The sequence below is a fragment of the Polypterus senegalus genome, chromosome 6, assembly GCF_016835505.1.
Source record: "Polypterus senegalus isolate Bchr_013 chromosome 6, ASM1683550v1, whole genome shotgun sequence".
NCBI classification, from domain to species: domain Eukaryota; kingdom Metazoa; phylum Chordata; class Cladistia; order Polypteriformes; family Polypteridae; genus Polypterus; species Polypterus senegalus.
The window spans coordinates 119,227,486-119,249,035 of record NC_053159.1 but is presented as its reverse complement, the minus strand read 5'-3'; the positions used below and the strand labels follow the sequence as shown (position 1 = coordinate 119,249,035).

Below are 21,550 nucleotides of genomic sequence, written 5' to 3'. Positions count from 1 at the left end.
CTTCCCCGCAGTGAAGAACACGGTGAAAGGTTTCACCAGGACATTGCTAGGATGGAGAAACGATACCAGGGCAACTGGAATCCGTCAATGCTTGCTGACTACTGTTGGATACTGCAACGTAATGCACCAGACATTGAATACAAAAAAAAAATCAGGAGCAAAGCACTTTTAATTCAGTTGAATTTAATAGCTTATGCGAAACATAAACGTGACTAAATATGTTATTGTCAGTAAACATATAAATGTCTATTTCTCAGAGTTCATATGTGATACAGTAAAATCAAAACTATATTTGTGCATACCCAGTAGGTACCTGTCACAATCAGCAAAAACTTTTCAGGAAGCAAGACATTTAAAAAAAAATTGTTGTGCAGTGTTACGATTGTCGACACATTGCGGCTGGCTAGAGCTACCAACATATCATCTGTCCTTATCTTGCTAGATCTCTCCTCTGCCTTTGACATTGTCAAGGACCAGATCCTCCTTGCCTCCCTCTCTGACCTTCGAATCACTGGGACTGCCCTCAGGTGGTTCAAATTCTGCCTCTATGGGCAGATCCTATCATGTGTCTTGGTGAGAAGAAATGTCAAGGGTGCACCAGGCGAGTACAAAGCTACCCCAAGGATTGGCGCTGGGCCCTCTCTTCTTTTCCCTATACACTTCCTCCCTAGACCCTATCATCCTGTCCCATGATTCCTCTTATCAGTACTATGCCAGTGATACTAACCTGTATCTGTTTCTGCCTCCTGAAGACCACATGATATTAGTTAGAATCTCTGCATGTCTCACTAGTGTTTCAACCTGGATGAAGGAACACCATTCCCAGCTGAAGCTGGCAAAGACACACATTCTTGTTATACCAGCTTGTCTGTCTATTTCACGCCCCATGTCTGTTCAGCTTGGCTTATTATCGGAAATCCTGCAGTCTTGGGGTGTTGATTGACGACAAGCTGTCCTTTGTTGGACATGTTGCAATGGCCTCTCAGTCTTGCAACATCTGCCAAATTAGACCATACCTAACAGAGTATGCAGCTTAAATCCTGGGTCAAGCTTTAGTTTTATCAGGTATTCACTACTGCAACTCTCTACTGGCAGGAGTACTGGCATGTGTCACCAAGCTGCTTCAAATAATGCATAATGCAGTGGCACATCTGGTGATCAACCTGCCAGGGTAAGCACATATCACTTCTCTTTTCAGAGGAATGGTTATCATTCCACACCACATTGCCTCCCTGTAGCAGCATGTCAGTCAGTCAGTTATTCTCCAACCCACTATATCCTAACACAGGGTCATGGGGGTCTGATCCCAGCCAGCAAGGCAGGAACAAATCCCTGGGCAGGGTGCCACACACACACACCAAGCACACACTAGGGACAATTTAGGATCACCAATGCACCTAAACTGCATATCTTTGGACTGTGGGAGGAAACCAGAGCACCTGGAGGAAACCCACGCAGACACGGGGAGAAAATGCAAACTTCACGCAGGGAGGACCCGGAAAGTGAACCCAGGTCTCCTTACTGTGAGGCAGCAGCGCTACCACTGTGCCACCGTGCTGCCCTGTAGCAATATGTATTAAGTTCAAATCCTTGATGCTTGCTATATACCTATATATATATATGTGGAGAGTCTTCTGAGGTTTATTCTCTTCCTGACCACTCATGCCACTTCTGCGTGCCCCCAAAGCTCAATCCAGATTCTTTTCTGGTGATGCCACCCCTGTGTGTCCTCAAATCTTAATCCAGATTCATTTCATGTTTAGCTCCTAGCTGGTTGAATGACATACCCACCTCCATTTTAAATTGTGACTCCCTCTATGTGTTGAAGAACCTTTTGAAAACTCACTTGTTTGGTGATTTTCTTTGTAACTGATATTAAGTGTTAGGTTTTTGTAACCAAGGAATACTAACTTGTATTTTGTTCTGAGCTCTTCACTTGGTGATCAATTTTGCTACCTCGTCCTGGATATTTGTTCCCAAACTGTCACCCGGACTGATGTTTGCTCAGTTATGTTGACCTCTTTTGTAAGTGACTTTGGATAGAATTGTCCAGTAAATAAATACATGTAAATATAATGTCTGGGATGTAACAATTCTGTTGTGGGTACAGGAATTAAATTGAGCCGAACACAGTGGCTAAAGATAGAAATACAGTATGACCTGAATCAGAACTGTGACCTCAACCTGTCTTCATCCCATGGTACATCATTTAAAAGAGTCCCTGCTTGTGGGCCAGTATGCTTTTTTATTGTTGTCACTCTTTTGCCATGAGAAGCACTTAAGTACAGTAGTCTCCATTGGCCATGTGCCTGCACATGTCTTCAAAACTCCAGGATTTTCCCACTTGAATCTCAACTCTCCATGCCACTGCTTTTGTGTTCCTTTCACAACATCCAGCCTATATGTTAACTTTTCACAGATCCTAGACTTTCTGATTGGCAGGCCCCAGTCTGTCAGAACTGGTAATAGGATTTCAGCCACCATTATCACAAACACAGGCACCCTCAGGGATGCATCCTCATCCCCATCCTGTACACCCTGTTCACCCACAAAGATAACATCATCCTAAAGTTCGCAGATGACACCACAGTGATAGGATGCATCACTGGTGGGGATTAGGCGGCCTACAGGAGGGAGGTGGACAGTCTGGCGTCATGGTGTGAGGACAACAACCTCACAATCAACACAGACCAGACAAAGGAAATGATAGTGGACATGAGGAAGGAGAGGAGACCTCACCGGTCACTGTTCATCTGAGGGCTTGAAGTGGAGAGGGTGAGCAGCATTAAATAACTGGGCGTCTGCATCAGTGAGGACCTCACTCAGACACTTAATACTACACAGCTGTACTTTCTGAGGAGGCTGAATAAGTTTGGTATGTCGACTAAGATCCTCAGCAACATTTACAGCTGCATTGTTGAGAGCATCTTGACCAGCTGCATTACCATGTGGTACGGCAAAACTACTGCTATGAACCGCAGACGCCTGCAGAGAGTGGTAAAGACTGCTGAGAAGATCACCAGGACCCCACTGCCCTCTATGCAGAGCATCTACAACTGTAGAGTCCGCAGGAGAACTGCCTCGATCCTCAGGGACCCCACTCACCTCCAACACGAACTGTTCACACTTATGCCCTCAGGCAGGAGGTACAGAAGTATGAAATGCAGGACTTCCAGGCTAAAGAACTCTTTCTTTCCCAAGGCCATTAGACTCCTAAATAACTGACTGGAGTTTATAACCATGGTTCACCTCATTATATCTACCTCACACAACTGTCTTTGACCTGTCCATCACACACCTAACTGCACAATTACACTTTATACTTCTGTTCTGTTTTAATACTTTATGCTGCCTCTGCTACTTATTATTTATGTTTGTCTTTATACGTTGGTTTTGTCATTTGGTATGGACAGCAAAGAAAGAATTTAATTGTACAGGGAAACGTGTTTCCTACTGTGCACATGACAATAAACTTTGAACTTGAACAATGGCTAATGGATTCTGCACCTGCTTCTCCTGGAATAGAGAAGGAGCACATACTTATGAAGTTTTTTAACAAAGTAGGGTGGCACATCTCCAAAATCCTGGACATGGCAGTTTGCACATTTCTCCCATATCTGGGATTTTTCTCCCTGTACCTGGCATTCTCCACACCCTGCTTATGTTACTGATGACCTTCAATAGCCTGCCCTGCCCAGTGTTAATCCCTGCCTTGCATCTGATGCTGCCAGCCTCCAAACCTGCAACTCTGAACATGAATCAGCAGGATTATAAAATGGACAAATTAAGACAATAAGTACATCTTCCAAAACTGTGGATTATGGGTAATAACCAAATTATTACATTCCTTACCTGAAAGAACAGACAGAAAACATGAACTCTTTGTGACTTTGAAGACAGAGAACAGGATGTCCTGGGCAATGTGGCTGAAGATGCCCAGTGCAGGGCTGGCAAAAATAAAATAAACAAGAGCATAAATTACACATTTTTTTTTTTTGTTTTCTGAGGGTTTTGAAATAATAGAAATAAAAATATAGAAAGAAAGGTAAAAAATGTCAAAACTTGGAAAGAAAGCTTTTGAGTCTTTCGGCTGAAATAATCCCCTCATGTCATGAATTAGCATCTGGCATGTTGAATTCCTCACACATCTGAAAGCTTCAAATATCAGCAATAGTAGTTTGTGAATTGGCAACACTTCATTAAGCTGCTGTGAGTGAGCATGCATTTCATTACGGGTTATGTGGTGGGATCTGCAGTCACGGTGGTTGTTATTCCAACCCACATTAGAAGCCAGTTTCTTCTGTTAATGAAGAAAGTTATTTAATTCTGTGCCTCATTAGGGCTTTCATCCTGCCTGGCTGGCATTTCTAACATTACAGAGTTTGTTGTACTGAAGGTGCCTTTAAGGCATTCTGTAGACCGAAGCAGATTAGCACTTCTTGCTCCTTCACTTATTAAAACGTAATTCAGATCTGGGCCAGGGATAATGCATCCTGTTCAAGCAGCAACAAGCACAAAGCAAGGACCAACTCTGGATGAGGCAGCAGTTCTTTATGCTTTACTTAAGTGCATTACATTTATAAATGTGCACATGCCGTCCATTCATTTTTTAAACCCACTTTGCCCACCTCTGGCTTTTAGGCAGCTGAAGCCCATCATCGCAGCTTTGAACACCCTTATGACCCATTTAGAGTCACCTACATATTTGGTGCCTGAAAGGAGACAGGAATTACTGGAGGAAGACCCCCAAGGACACAGGGATAACATATTTTATATTTAATTCAGTCAGGCTGATTTTTCTGTGCTTAGCATCGTGGGATATTTGTACTCAATCATTTGTAATGGATCAGCATTGTGCACATTGTTTGCCACCTTCATCATATATTTATCGCTGAAAAGCTAATAAACCCTTTGTGTAGCTTATCTGTGGCTTTATTTGAGCCAAACACTCAAGTGAATCATATCTTTGTAATTCTACTGGCATGTTAGGCTAAGCTCTTGGGCCCTTGAATGCCCAGTATTGGTGAAAGAGACTAAATATCTTCATTACATAGTCAGCACACAGGAGTATGTGAGCTTTTGATAAGGTGATGAATCTGAACATAAACACTGATTTCCTTTCCTCTGGCTTTAAAGCACTACTGTTGGCATGTGAAGCAAACACAAAAGGCCAACGTTTGTACCAGTAAATGTGAATATACAATTTTGTCAATCTAATTTTTCTGTAATGGTGTCAAGAATCCAGCAGCGTCAGGTGCAAAGCCAATCGACCACAGGATAAACTTATACATCCTGAGCCAATTTAGAGTAGCCAACCTTTACAGCTCTGGGATCAAAGGGGAAAAGAGATAAAAAACAAATGGACACAGACACAGGGAGAACATGCAAAATGCACACCGAGAGAATACTGGATGGGCCCTGGATCCAATTGTCTGATGTGGTAAAACATTTTCTGTCAGCAAACTGCAGCAAACTCATACCAAATCATTACAAAGCAATTGAAAACATACTAAGCCATAATGCTTTGTGTATCTCACTCCTGCTTCTATGTTTAGTCTGTCAAAGATGTCTTCAGCTCAAAATCTCCTTGTCTCGTGAATTTAGAAAGATGTAACATGCTGTTGTGTGATTTAAAGCAAAGAGATCACCAATTTGAACCACCCAAATATTAAAAAGTGAAAAACTTGACAACACATGCACAATTATAAAGACAAATGTCAACTTCCGATTATGACATTTTCTGTGTGACAAACTGGCCACAATGTTCTGGCTGGCCATGGCTAAAGAATGTTGACATACATCCCAGATTATTTGTGTTTATTTCCTGTTTGTATTTTTGATGACAGGCCATGGGGAGTCCATACCCCTGAATCTCATGGAAGTTACATGAAAGTAGGTGAGACACCCCAATGCCAAAAGAGAAACAATGTTTTTTATTTTTCAGCTCCTGAGGACATAGCACTGTACACATTAGGGGACTTAAGGGGGCACCTGCTTCTGGCTACCTTATTGTTTTGGGAATTCGGTCAGCAGTGCACCCCTGCTATTGCAGAGCTTGACTAAGGTGGATACAAGGGAGCTGGAATGCAGTTAGAAACATGGACTCTTGTCATATTAGGTGGTTGGAGTAGCATTTGAGATCTGAGCGCAGGACATGGGTGTTGAAGTCAAGGTAAAATTAAAACACTCTTGATAGTCCGTTTAGGAAAAAGAGAACCTTGGAAAGAACACAAGGTTGCCTGAATTCCAATGAAATTCAACCCGTGTTTACAGTTCACTTCTTCGTTCAGATTAAAGTGGTGAAAGCAGAGACTGGGAAGAATTCGACTCCCACTGCTGAGGCTCATTTTCTTTTCTTTTTTTTTTGCTTCCAAGAAAAACAAAGGGACTCACTATCTCCACACTGAGGTAAAGCTGAGGGAGGAGGAGGAGGAGGGAGAGGCAGGGAACTGCAAGCACTACACCGTAGCCGGGCCAGTGGGGGGCACTGTAAGCTGTCTCAAACTCGTTCAGCTGATTTCTGTGTCTAAAATCTGCTGCGCCAGTAATGGCCACTCCCTGTCACTCTGCTGTTTCTGAGCCTGTGATGTGGGTGAACGCATTCTAATGCTGAGTTCCAAGTTTGGAGTGAGTGACTTTGCACTCCTTACTGTAACTATAGGACAGTTCGACATGAAGATGGTCACTTGGCCTCCAACCAGAGAGTCAGTTCTTTAACAATTTACAGTTCTAAATTGTGAAAGCTACATAACACTGAGGCTCTAAACTGGTGACCTCTGGCTAACTGTCTTGCTCAGTGTCTCTTTCCAGATAATCTATGGCAGCGCTTCCCGATTGGGGGTGTGCGAGCAGCTGTTGCTGGGGGTGCCAGAATCCATCGAGGAAGAAAAATGAAAAACATTATTTGTACAAAATCTTAATTTATCTATCCATTCCTAAATAATTAAATGGGCAGGCTATTTCGTATCAGTGCAATACGCTGCTTGTTAAAACGGATGACTTTCGCTCTTACGTGCACTTAGTGCTGCGTGGATATTATGAACTATCGTATCTGTTCAAGTTCTATTTAAATTTTAAATATAAGTAAGTTTTATTTAGTCGACAGAAATATCTTTGGTAGGAATGTAAGTTAAATTTAGTCATCATTGCATAAATTTTTCTTCACCATAGAAATTTAAAGACTAAATTCAACTTACATTCCTACCAAAGATATTTCTGTCGACTAAACAGAACCTACTTATATCCAAATAGAACTTGAAAAGATATATTTTTTCAAATCTGACCGCGTATTTTAGATCGACTTGACGCACTACTTCGAGCCCGCGTGGTATTGTGCTTTCGCCTGCGTGCCTCAATAAGTCACCGTCGCTTCGCTCTTACTTTTTTACCGTTTATTTAATCATGGCTAGTCGCGAAAAAATTAGAAAATGGAAGGAGGATTACACTGAGTATGGCTTTATCAAAACAATTATTGATGGAGAATAAAGTATACATTATTCATAAAGCTTCAATTGGTGATCTGTTTTTCTGCGTTAACCTCATATTTTTTCATACTTCTTCTCAAATCAAGGAGGTGCGAAATCGGCCTCGTCCGCCACAGGGGGTGAGAGTGTAAAATGAATCGGAAAGCGCTGATCTATGGTCAGCTGCTCATCACAGTGGCCCCTTTTGAAGGGAATGCTAGTCACCAGTCAAATATGTCGTTACATCCATCCATTATCCACCCCACTATATCCTAACTATAGGGTCACGGGGGGGTCTGCTGGAGCCAATCCCAGCCAACTTAGGGTACAAACCCTGGGCAGGGCGCCAGCCCACCGCACCTAAATTAAATATATCCACTATATTTTTTGTCTTTTATTGATCAGAACTGGATTTTTTTGTTAACCTAAGCATATTTGTTTTATTTTAACAGATGACTTTAGAAATGTAAAAAACAAATTTCCAATGCAGTTCACTGAAATTATTTTAAATCTATCCACATGTCCATCCATCCATTATCCAACCCGCTACATCCTAACTACAGGGTCACGGGGGTCTGCTGGAGCCAATCCCAGCCAACACAGGGCGCAATGCAGGAAACAAACCCCGGGCAGGGCGCCAGCCACCACAGTATGTCGTTCCTCTTTCAGCAAATCCCCTACTCAGCTACGTAAATACAGGGGCTCCTTTCCAGGATATCACTAACTCTGCTAATTCAGTGTCCCTGTTTAGTAGAGGAGGTTTATGGATGTGGTGAGAAAGGACATGCAGGTGATGGGTGTAACAGAGCAAGATGCAGAGGACAGAAAGATATGGAAGAAGATGATCCGCTGTAGCAACCCCTAACAGGAGCAGCCGAAAGAAGAAGAAGAAGTTCAGTAGATCACTTGCCTGCTATTTAATGCTGTGTCCTTTTTCCCTTACCTCTGGTCAGCTGTCTGGTGTCCAAGTTAGTCCCACAAAATATATTTCATGACAACTGATCTATCATACATGGAATTATGGTTCATGTGCTTTCAATTCCCCCTTGAAATTAAATTCTGGCTACACCCTGGCTTTAGTACAATGTGAACACTACTCAAATCTCCAATATGGCCTCTTTTTTGAAGTGGCCTCTGGTAGCTGCCTAATATGTTGCTTCTCTGTAAGACGCCACTGGTCAGCTATTTAGTGTGATGTCCCATTCCAGGTTATCACTGGTCAGTTATCATATAGATATGGTGTTCTATTCTGGGAGACCACTGGGGAGCTGGTTAATATGTCTAATACATTGCTTGTTTCTAAATGACCTGTGGCCGACATACTGTTTCACCCATGCTTTGCTGTGTATAAGGCCTGTCCTTCCGCAGTTCATCTTGTGTGTGCTCAGGCTGTCTCTTGTTGACACCATCGGCAGGTGCCGCACACACACGCACACAGATCTGTGTGTAGCAGCGATACTATGCAAATGAGTTTCTGTTTAGTATCTGCTGATGGCTACCAGTTAAACAGGTTTTGGTCAACAAAGAAGATGACACTCTGGCTTCCATACAAGTTATGCTAGGATCTCACAAGAAGGCTATGATGATTGTATCCTCAGATTATTCTTGCTATAAAATGAAGCAATCCCTCACCTCTACTGGAAGCATTTTTGTGTTGCGTCCATCTTAATTTGTAGATTCTCTCATCAAACTTCCCTTTCAGGGCCCCATAAGTTCTCTCAGCAGTATGCTTTAAAACAAAGGAGCTCCTGGCATACACTGTGACACCCTCGTACTCGTGTCTGATGAGAGTGTCACCCCTACATACACACACACACACACTCGCAGGAGACACATGCAGTTCACACTCATGCTGCCAGGAGGGTTTCACCCTCCACCCATTGCCACTGACTGTTGGCTTATGGTGTGTTGTAACCATTTTCAGGCTGGGCTTGGACCTAAACATGTGAGCAGCATATATCACAAGTGTCAAAACAAGCCAGACTGATAGCACCAACGCCTCAGTGGTTTGACGTTTAAAAAAAAAAAATCTGTTTGAAGCCAGCCTTGCAGATCTGCTTGCTAAACAGGTGTTTCTTATTGCGAAAGTGGCTCTACTCCATAGGTAGGGGTTATTCAGTTGAAGCATTCAGCTCCATGACAGGATATTATTAGTGACTGCGTTTATCTGAGGTGGCACGGTGGTTAGCACCTCATGGATAAAGAGTCTTGGGCTAGAACTCCATGCCCGTGCTGTTGAATGTATGGTGTCTGCACATTCGCTCTTGTTTTGTGTGGGCTTTCCCGCAGGTATTTGGTGTTCCTCCGTCGTATCCAAAAAAATATGTGTTAGGTTGTCTGGCCTTGTGTATGTTGAGTGCATGAGTGGGTCCTACATTAGACTGGTGTACCATGCTGAGAAGGCTCCTGCCTTGCGCTTTTTGGTTTGAGACTATTATATGGCACTGTGTTATATCTGAGAAACAGTGCTGTGTTTGAATGTGAACACTGACACCTACTGGTCTGTCTTTCCACCTGCCTGACAGTCTCATTTCTTCCCTGTCTTTGCTTGTTTGACTTGAATGTCTGTTGGTCCATATGGCTGTCAATATGTCCGCCTCATAATTAGTCATCATTTTGTTTTTGTGTGCTGGAGACAAAAAAAATCCTCTTAATTTGAGCCCGGCGTTGGGTTGGGTGACATTGTGTTTGCGGTTTGGGGCTCACTTGCACCCCCTTTTGGTTACAAGACATATAGCTAATACATTTTTATTTTATTGCAGTGCTTGAAATACTAAACATGAGGGGAGTAGGATGATTGACAAGGCCCGCAATCTGTCACCTGTAGTGGTGGTAGGGGAAGAAGATCAAATCTGTGGGTGAACTTCATCAGGCTAGTGCCCTTGGAGTATTCCATTTATCCATCCATTTTATGAAATTTCTTAGTCCATTAAAAGGCTGCAGTGAGCCAGAGTCTATGCCAGTAGCCCTGGTGAAAAGCAAAAATGAACCCTGAATAGGACCTCAGTCCTCACTGAGCATACATGCTCACACACACACACCTACACACCCCATTGACCAATTTAAAACCACCAGATAATCTGAAAATAGTATCTTTAAGATATGGAAGAAAGCTTCTGGACCCTGGCACAGGTCTACGCAGACACAGAGCTGGTGTGTAAGCTCCACATACACAGGGACCACGGATCTCTGGAACTGCGAGGCAGCAACGTTAACCACTGGGCCACTATGGTGGTCACGTTTCAAATTCAAAAAATACAAGTTACAATGGCCTACAAAGCAGAAGTTCTGAAATCTACTAACCAGTTTACATTTTTTATATGAAACAAAGAAACAATAGTTGACAAATTGGTGTGATAAGAGTACAGGGGAGTGGTGGACAGGATGACATAGTTATGCCATGACAGCAGTCTATTTATTATTTATCTATGTATCTGAAACTTCTATCCAAAGTGATTCAAAGTCATAGACACATGCTATAATTGGTTTCAGAATTCTAAACTTAAATTGCCACCCTGGTAAGACAAGTAGCTTACACAATAAATCAATGATGGGGTCTGAACTGACAGCCTTGTGACTAGTAGTCCACCTTCTTAAGCTGTTGTCACACATTACAGGGCATAGATCCTCGGACACAATGCATTTAAGAATAAGGCACAGTACAAGTTTATCAAGTATAATATTTTATAGTGGTGCAGTTTTTACTACTCATACCTCAAAGATCCAGGCTTTGAACCCTTGTGGTGAGTTTGCATGTTCTCCATATCTGTGCGGGTTTTTGTTCCTCTTCCTAAAGACATGCATGTTGGATTAAGTGGTGAGTCTAAACTGGCCCCTTGTCAATGTGAGTGGGCCTGGTGATGAACTGGCACCCCATCCAGGAGCACCTGCTGCTGCCATGACAGTCCTCAGGCCCTAGATTTGGTCCCATTAATAATGGGCAAAAGAACATATGTTTTAATGTGCTTGATATGGCATAGCTATGGAGTTACAATTCTGATGAACCTCCCTTTGAGGAAAGTTTGATATACTGACTGGTATAACTTTGCCAGGTTTTATTATTGTACGATGTTATTGTACGTTACAGAAGAAAAACATCCATCCACCTCACTGTTTTGTAAATTTGTACCTGTCCTATCATTTATCCACGTGATTATTCATGAATCCACAAGACTAAAGCTGAAATTGTCCAGCATATTGGCAAAAAACAGGCAATTTTAAAATTGGTGTGGTGAGAATGAACTGAGTAAGTGGGCCAGAAAATAGACGAATTGATGAAAACTAAGTGCAGCGCCTCTTGGGCTCAGCATCCTGGGTTCAGATCCTGCCTCCATTATCCATTTAAAGTTTGCTGGTTCTCCCTGTCTTTGTTTTTTTCTCCACATCCCCATAGGTAGACTCATCGGGGTGATGGCTGATTCCATATCAGTCCTGGTGTAGTCATTTTTGAGCAGGCTCTGCAATGACTGGCACCAGAACTTGGATTGATTCTTATCTTGTGCCCATTACTGCCAGGATAGGATCCAGCCCCCCTGTGAACCTGAACTGGATTAAGCAGGTTTGAGAATGTTAAGCTATAATAAGTGCAGCAAGTCAATAGGCGCTGATCACCATGGTGACTGGCCTCACACTGATCCCTGGTGGCACTGAAAGCCAGTCATGTTTCTAATGTTTCGATTGTAGGCTCCTGTGGGAACTAATCTCTAAACAAAGATGGAATCTTCCTCTCCTAGATTACTTTAAAGCCTACGCCCTTTTGTCCTTAGGTTTTGCCGTTATTACTTTGTTCACCTGCTATGCTAGACTAACTCCCCCAGGGAGAGGCGATCAGAAAGCAGAGGACTGAGCAATTTTAAAACAAAACTTCACCTTCCTATTGGCCAAGCTGAACGTTGTTGTTTTTCAAATTCATCCTGAAGGGAAACAGGTCTTTCTATCTTTCTTTCTTTCTTTTTCTATTCCTCTTTTGCTAATTTGGAGACATGGATTATTAATGACGGACTGAGGTCCAGAAATATGTCTGCTTTGAGACCATACCATCATGATAGAATTTTAAAAGGGTGAAAAATCCAGTCATCATCATCCCTAACCCAAAATGAAAAGCCTACAGACAGGCAAAGGGTTGGCGTCTCTTAAGCAGTTAGAGTGCCCTGCCAGAATAAACGCTTTCTAGAGTCCAATGTACACTTGTGTTGAAAATTAGAAACAGCAGTTTATGAATAAGACACATGGCAGGAGATAGGGCACAACGTGCAGTCAAGTGGGAGCTGAACATCAGCAGAACAAGCAAACTCAACCCAGGCTGGGAAAGTGAGATGACTGCTTTAAGCACTGCACTGCCTTGCTATTAAACACAGAATTTCAAAAGCTCTAGGAAACCTCCTCTTTATTATATCACATTGGCTTTTTTTAACTGAATCCCTTAGCAAAGACATATTGTTATAATGGCACAATGGCTGCTTTAATTTGTTCTCAGTGAAACTAGAATATTGTTTCGGAAAATTCATCTGCTGTTGGCCCAGAAACTTACCACACTGGTTTTTCAGCTGACAGGTGCTTTCCTCCACCCACATGTAGACTGGAAACCTGAGTGCAGGTTGAATGAAGCTGCGGTGACTACGTGTGACAGAGACACCAACTCCATTGACTTTCTGAAAATGTTTCAGAGTGACACTTTAAACTTACACTCATTCAAGAGTCCAAGACGCTCAGCAAACACAAATCCTAAGATACAAACTGTAAATACCTGAGTGGGATGTGTTTCAGTCTCAGAGCCTTTTCATTACGTGTCTTTAATTTATTTATTCACCTCTTTAACCTGCCCTTAATAGGCTGTGCCTGGCAGCACAGGGCGCAAAACAGAAACCATCTCTAGATGGCATGACGGTCTACTGCAGGGCACCTTGCCTCTTTAGAGCCAACAGAAGTGGCACTGAAATTCAAAGGTAAAACCCACATAGACACAGGATGGACATGCATACTCCACACAGAGAGGGACCGGACTGGGATTTGAATGCAGTCCCCTAGAGCTCTGAGGCAGCTACACTAATCTTTAAGGAAGCCCACTGCTTAATTTGGCTTCTCACATCCCTGCCTTCCAACCACATATCATTAAAAACAAAATTAGAGAAAATGTTGCTGCTTTCAGCAGTGCTCCTAAACAGCTGACAGGACTTCCGTCTGCTCCAATACTATTATAAAGGCAGTTTGATTTTTCATGACACTGAAACTGTAAACTGGGAGATAACCTAACCTTCTGAGAATTAATCCACTTGGCACAACGCAGGGCACAGCCCTGGCCAAGATGCCAGTTCATCACAGGGTGTTTGTCTGAATTTCCCTTGCCTGATTTTCTCCTGTGTTGCTTCCATGTTGGCTTCATTATGGATTTTCCGGCACTGAATGGATAAGACAGTGGTAATCTGAATCTGAGTCGTTTTCAGTTCTTTACAGTCTTATTTAAGATGTAAAGCATAGAGTGTTGACAACAATAGTCTGTCTGTCCCAACGTCACTCCTTGGTCTCTCTTCTCTTCACCTGGTGTGTGCAAAATGACTTTCAGTTTTCTCAGGCTACTCATTTCAGTCACTTTGTTAGAGCTGGAAGACATTTTCTTGTTTCTTTATTCAGGCTCAGAACTTTGTGGCATTTCTAAACCCTCAGTAGTCAGTCATTTCTACTGTATGTAAGGAGCTCTGCCAATGACATGCCTGTGCTCACAGATATGCAAATGTGTTCATGATAGACCCACCCCTCTGATTCTTTTTTTTTTCTCTATTGCACCAGTGAGACATAAAATGGAAGTAGTGGAGCTGCTCTCCCCCTTAAAGCAAGAACGTAAGGAATGCCCCAGACAATGGAAATCAGTTCAGGGTTGACCCATGGTTACTGTTTGATCTGGGTTGGGTGTTTTTGTTTTATGAAATTCAAATCAGATACCTAAGCTGGAGCAGGAAAAACAAAGAGAAACTAGATGCTGCATTATGGAGTCCTTAGATTACAAGAAACGAGCTAACATTCTTTAGGCTTTGCTTTACTTGAATTAATGAGAATGAATATGTATTTGGCTGATACCTTCGCCCTTTGTGACTTACAGTACGACAGCGTTTCTCAACCTTTTAAGTATTTGTGATCCAAGTTTTCGTAACAGTTTTAATCACGCCCTCCTAACATTTTTTTGAAAGGAGCCCACTAATACCAATTTGTTATTTTTTAATTAATGATACATCATAGATGCATATTTTATTATACCTACTTAACTTTTATTGACATTTATCTAACTCTATATTTATTTTTCTAGTATCAGAATGTAGTTTAAGTTAATTTGTTTTGGTTTCAATAGATGTATTTTTCATATTTTTGATTCTTGTTTTCTTTTTTTCACATCTTGACGCCCCCTTTTCATTACTTCGCACCCCCCTAATGGGGCCTGCCCCACAGTTTGAGAACCACTGCAGTACGAGATCAGGATAAGGTGTGTTTATTTACAAGACGTTTTACAGATGCAACACAGACAGGTGACTGGTTCAGAATCACAAAATGAGTTGAAAATTGGAGCTGAAGTGAAATAAAAAGGGTTCCAGCGAGGGTTCTGGACCCTCTAAATAAACCTTTGGACCTCCTGCAAGTCTCACAATCAAAAAAACTTTTATCATGAAGATAAAATTTTTTAATACTATAATGATATTCTAAATCACCTAGTGTCCAAAAATAGGCTCAAATGTGGAAAATATGAATTCTGAAGAAGGTCATTGTTAGGGGGAGTCTGGCCTGCTTTACCCTCTAAATGACCTGCTTCTGCCCACCGCGCTCCCTACTATAGAGCTACAGTGCTTATCTGTGGCAGGGTGCCAATAATGGTGATTCAGTCAGTCAGTCAGTCAGTGTCTAATGTGCCAGCCCACCGCAGGGCACACCCACACACCAAGCACACATTAGGGACGATTTAAGGTTGCCAATGCACCTAACCTGCATGTCCATGGACTGTGGGAGGAAACCGGAGCACCTGGAGGAAACCCACGCAGACACGGGGAGAACATGCAAACTCCACACAGGGAGGACCTGGGAAGCGAACCCAGGTGTACATACTGCGAGGCAGCAGCACTACCACTGGGCCACTGTGCTGCCCATAATGGTGATTCATTTACCCTAATTCAGCTCGAAATGAATGAAGGAAAAAAAGTTCTCTACTTGTAAATCTTAAAAAATGAAAAAGGAGCAATAAAAATGTCCCAGATCAGGTCAGGTCAGGTTGGGGAGCATGCACTGGTACAGTGCATGGCACAGCCACCACATGATGGAACAGCTCGGGATCCTGGTTGACAGCCCCCAAGGCAGACTGACCAGTCTCACCCTCCGGAAATGACCATCTATCTGCCGTAGCCAGGTGTTACGTGAGCATCCACTTGGCCTGGTCTAACTGCTTGGGTCCTCAACAACGAGGATGCTGAGAGCCAGGTCACCCTTGGGGAACCATGCCACATGTCTGTAGTGCCATAACTGACACTCCCTCACAATGCAGGTAATGTGCCTCATTTGGGACTCCATGAGCAACCATTCGTTCAATACAAAGCCAAACCAACGGTACACAAGGATTCTCCGAAGAGTCCTGTCTTTGTCTCAAGTCACTGGATAGCATCCATGCCTTGCAACCATATAGCAAGACAAGAAGCACCAGGACTCTAAAGACTTGGACCTTCATCCTTTTGCAAAGATGTCAGGAGTGCCAGACACTCCTTTCCCGTGATCTCATGACCCCCCATGCTCTCCCAATCCGCCTACTGACTTCATAGGAAGAGTCACCAGAGACCTGAATGTCACTGCCGAGGTAAGTAAACCTCTCAATAAGGTCGACACTCGCTCTGCAGACAGACACACTGCTGACGGCTGTGCCCAAGAAGTCATTAAAGGCCTGGATCTTACTCACAAATGTGTATATGTGTGTAGCACAAAAAATAGATGCTCTGTTTGATGCTGGTCAGAAGTACGAGGAAATGTAGCTTTCATTTTCAGTAGTCTGTTGAAGCTATGCATATTCTGTAAAGCTAATTGTATATTCAACAGAACCAGAGTAAGACTTCAGTGTTCAGCCATCTATGGAGAACTAACAAGGACCCCCCACCACCACCGATTACCAAAGGGTATTTATTTCACACGCTGGTCTAAAATTTTTAGCTGTTCCACCAAACTGTATGCCATAACTAAGACTTTATTCTAGTACAGGCTTGAGTAGGAGTAGGAAAGCTGAATTGGGTCCGGTGTGATTGAGTGTGGGCATGAACCCCAATGGACTACCACCTTGTCCGGGGCTGTTTCTTGCTATGCTCATTGTTGCTGGGAAAGACTCCGACTTCTCAAGCCCTTTAACAGTAGTAAGCAGCCTTGAAAATGTATGTATGAATAACACTGGACCCATCTTGGGCAGTTTCAGTTCATACTACTGAAGGGAATCATGAGCTGTGTGTGGCAAATTTTAACCAGTCAATGAAGAGCTCAATCGGTGAATCAATCAGGCTTTATCAATGGTAGCATCAGCACCTCACAGATCCAGCGTCCTAGTTTCGAATCCTACATTGTTTACATTCTTCCCACACTTTATCTTTTTACTCAGTGAAGAGTTTTTCCTCCAACATTCCCAAAGATTTGTATGTTGGGTTAGTTTGGATTTCGAAACTATACGATAAGTAGGTGTGAGTGTAAGTGAACCCTGTGATGGGTCCAAGAGTGGTTCCTGCCTTGCTCCCAGTGGTGCTGGGACATGCTGTGGACTGCCACAAACTGAATTATTCAGGTTAAAGAATGAGACAAGAGTATTAATTATTCACTCACTCACTCACTCAAGTGCCCAGTCTGCCCATCTTTCATTTTTCTGGTGTCCATCATGGTGTGCAGAGGTGTTCTACATTTACACGGTTCAGTTCATGGACCATGCAGAGAGAATAGGTTGAGGGGCAGCTGGTTACAAAGTCAAATCTGTAGCCAACAGGAACACATTCAAGAATTATTATATTCATGAGGATCTTCTATGAGGTCACCCTCATTTTTTGCTGTGTCAGTGACCTTGGGGCAGCTGCTTTTTGAATTATCTTTATTTATTCCTCCTGCTTTGTATCCAGAGTGCCCTGCTTCACCTTACATAGGAGACATGAGGTCTGAATTGTTCTACACACTGCCTTATCTTTCTCTTCTAATATCATGGGTAATGTGGAGCAAGGTCAGATTGTAAAGTGTCATGCACTATTTATGCACTTGCTGTTACCTTTGCACCTATAAATTTTACAATCTCATGAATTTTATATTGCTTAACTTGTGCAGTGCCTAGTTGACATACACCTACGAAGAACTTTCTTTAGTTGTAGGGTTTAATGCTTGCATGGCTCCCTTTGTGATTTGAAATTTGCTTTTAATTGAAGATTAAGACAGATACATGAATTAAGCCCCAAGTACAGTAAATAGCAATGCTACCTCACATCTTAAAGAACCTGACTTTGATTCCCTCCTAATCATTGCCTGACTGGATTTTCTCTCTATTTCTGCACAGGTTTCTCCTGGTTCTCTGTTTTTCTTCTTCATTGCAAATGTGTGCAGGTTAGCTGAGTAGGCATATCCAAGTTGGCCCAGTGTGAGTGTGCCCTGTGATAGACTGTTTAGCTGTTAATGTCATCCTGAGTCAATTGTTACCTGTCCACTACAGCAATTCAGACCAGTGCCACTATTCTCAATGCATATAACTTTGCTAAAAATACACCTCAAATATTCATGATATTACCTAACTGGCAAGTTTGTTCTGCACTATTGATTATGAGGCTTGGTAACTTGCTATGTGGGCAGGGCTGATGAGATTTGGAGTAATTAGTAGATGGATATGAAGTCAAAACAGGTCAAAACCAGGAGAGCAAAGAAAAACATCTGTCAAGTCCAAACCAAAGAACTAGAAACAAATAGAAGTACATAAGTGAAAGTCTGATTAAGAAAAAGTTTGCACCTTGGATAGGGAAAGACCTTTTATATCTGTTGCACAGCAGTACTCAGGTCATGATCTCCAAGGACATACCCATAACAACCATTGTGTGTTCTAACAAAAGTTGTCCAACAGCACAGTGAAATGCGCAATTGCCTGTAACAGAATAACTCCTATCATAACCATTCAATTGTACTAAAGAACTAATGCACTTTCAGCCTATTCTAACATCATCGGTAGCTCTGAGGCTAAGGATCTGCGTTGGTGTCTGGAAGGTTCCTGATTTAAATCCCATTACTGCCAGAAGGGATCCTACTTGGTTGCGTCCTTAAGCTAGGCCCTTAACCTGAAAATTGCTCCAGGGGTGGTGTACAATGGCTGACGCCATGCTCTGACCCCCAAAGGTCATGCAAAAAGACAATTTCCCCTCTGGGATTAATAAAGTATATCCAATTAAAAAAAAATCAAATTAAACTAACTATGCATAGCCTGAACAACATTCAGCATGTTTTTGTGCAGATCTGCAGAATCCATCCCACTGCTTAAACCATTGTGTGCAGCTTTAGAAATATGCTGTATATGTGATCCACAGCTGGTCACACTGGACAGCCATCAGAGATTTAGACACTAATGTTGTAAACCGTATTCTAAGATTATTAAGGTAAGGAAGCTATACATATCAAGGTAAATTTGTTATATCCCCTAATCAAGGAGTCGGAGAGTGACAATGCGTTGCATGATTAGCACATACAAGTAGGAAGTTTCCTGTACTTTGCATGCATGACAATAATGACCATATAAACCCTATAATACAGTTTGTAAAGCTTCCATTGAAGTGTAGAGTTCATATAGATCATATATCAGCTAGCGTGCTAGCCTGTGAATAGGTTTCTTTTGGACTCGTTATATGTCTATTTGTGTGTAATTCGTAATGGGAAAAGGAGACACTGAAAACACATGATTCTCAGAAATTCATTTATGTATGAAAACGTTATTCTAAAAACAGGAGGCAGTGCCTCTTACATTGTATAAAGTGCCAGACCTTTGTCAACTCCCAATCTGCAATGATGGGAGTATAAAAATAGAAGAGTCACAGCGCAGCCCCATATCATCACTTAAACATGGACTTTGGTTCCTAGTTTTTAGTATTTCCCCTGCAGTTCCGTGCATCAGTGCTCCCGAGGCTTAGTCCTCAGAGTGGCAGGTCTGGTTTCCAGGTCTGATGAAAGCAACTGGCATGCAAATAATGAAGTCTTAAAAAAAAGTGAGTCAACATCCTGGAATGAATTTCGCCAGGATGAAGAACATTGTACAAATCAGCCTAGAAGGAAAATACTTCTAGTAAGGATGAGGGCATGCAAAACTGCTTCTTGAAGGTGAGACCCTAAACATTTCAGCTCATAAGTCATTGGTGGTGCTCTGAGGCTAGGGATCTGCACTGGCAATCGGAAGGTTGCCAGTTCGAACCCTGTAAATGCCAAAATGGAATCTGCTCTGTTGGGCCCTTGAGCAAGGCCCTTAACCTGCAATTGCTGAGCGCTTTGAGTAGTGAGAAAAGCGCTATATAAATGCAAAGAATTATTATTATTATTATTAAGATGACTGAATGCCATAAGCTGCACATGGCACTGCCTCTAACATTTATGCTCAGGCAGAGCCATACTAGCAATTGGCCAGCCCCTTGAAAAGAGAGCATATCATTCCCCCAGCATCAGAATGTAATGCTGAGATGAAGCTTATTGGTCATGGAGTTGGGAGAGAATGAACTGAGAGGCATCCCTGCAAGTGCATTGTGCAGCTTTAAAATTAAATAAAGGAGTGTGGCTTTTCAGGGCAGGAGGTCTTGGGAGTGTGAGAGTGACTATAGAAGCCACCAGGAAGACTTTTCTTCAGTTAGTGGTCACTGGACTCACTGTGTCTATGCTGATCATCCAAGTCTACTTCTGTTCATTTAACTTTACTTTTTATGTCTTTATTGCTACATACCCACTGAAGTGGCTAAGTCATTAGACTTTAAAACTACAAGGTTTCTGGTTCAATTCCTGCTCCTTATTCAATATGTGCTCCAACTGTAATAAAATGTATGTTGTATGTAACCATTTGCACCCTTTGGCTAAAAGCACACCTCAAATGTACTTCAGATATTCTGATTTTGCAGTCCTGGCAATAATGGCTTTTAAAGGAGCTATACTTTAATCTCATGGGGGCTACTATGGAACATTTCCTGTTTCCAGAACACTTTCAGCCATTTCTCTTTGGTTCTCAAGGTGACTGTGGATGAAACCATTGACACTAGGGTCACATAATTAAGAAGGGTGGGCCTCATGGCATTCTTTAGCTGGACTTTCATGGGGTCTTTCCTGCCACTTTATAATTTATTTTGCTGTATATTTTTGGCCAGGCCTATTAGACCCGAAATGATCACATTTGCACTTAGAAAGCCCACCACTCTTTGTAGTATCCCATTTTTCTGTTACGATTACAGCAAACATACAGCTGTTTGCAGGCTAATGGCCCATGTGACTTTTATAGCTCTTCTGTCATCTGTGTGTTTACAGCGATACTTTAGGCGAGGGCCTGTCTTAATGAGACCTTTTACCCTAACAGGTTATGTTAAATAACAGGCAAGCTCTAGCATGTTGCATTTGATCACTGCCCAATTCCACTTTAGCTGCTCCAAATAGCTGACATGACACAGACGTCTCTTCCTTAGTCACATGCCCATGAGGTGTAGACAAGTCACTCTGCAGGTAACACAATGTGACATGTTTTCAGGTTAGTGAAACTTGTGACATACAGAGGAAGGAGGATCTGTTTATAACTGCTCTATTGTTCTCTCCTGCATGTGACTCTCACAACAGATTCATGTAGCAGAAATTGATAAGTTTTTTTTAATTGTAGAGTGTGCCAACTTCAAAAATTTAACAAAACGAATGAGGGTGTAATGAGGGTGGTGTGGTGGTTTTACTCTCCATCAGCATCCAATAATGTGACAGCTTCTGGCAGCAAAGCCCTGTAAAACAAAGACGGCTCTGGGAATACACTGGCGACACTCTCTTACACTTGCCTGATAGGAGTGTCACCCACGCCCCCCTGCCACCCCCATTCATCCCTCAGGCTGCTGGCC

At 42.4% G+C, this 21,550-nt stretch overlaps 1 protein-coding gene across 2 annotated transcripts in view; it reads right to left on the bottom strand.

Moving 5' to 3' along the window:
* LOC120531501 (claudin-4-like) overlaps positions 1-21,550 on the bottom strand; it is a 41,855-nt gene that overhangs the window by 8,181 nt on the left and 12,124 nt on the right. For both annotated transcript variants that reach the window (XM_039756968.1, XM_039756969.1), the window contains exon 2: positions 3,853-3,947. In XM_039756968.1, coding sequence (XP_039612902.1) covers positions 3,853-3,875 — 23 coding nt within the window. In that variant the 5' untranslated portion in view covers positions 3,876-3,947. The remainder of the gene's footprint in view (positions 1-3,852; positions 3,948-21,550) is intronic.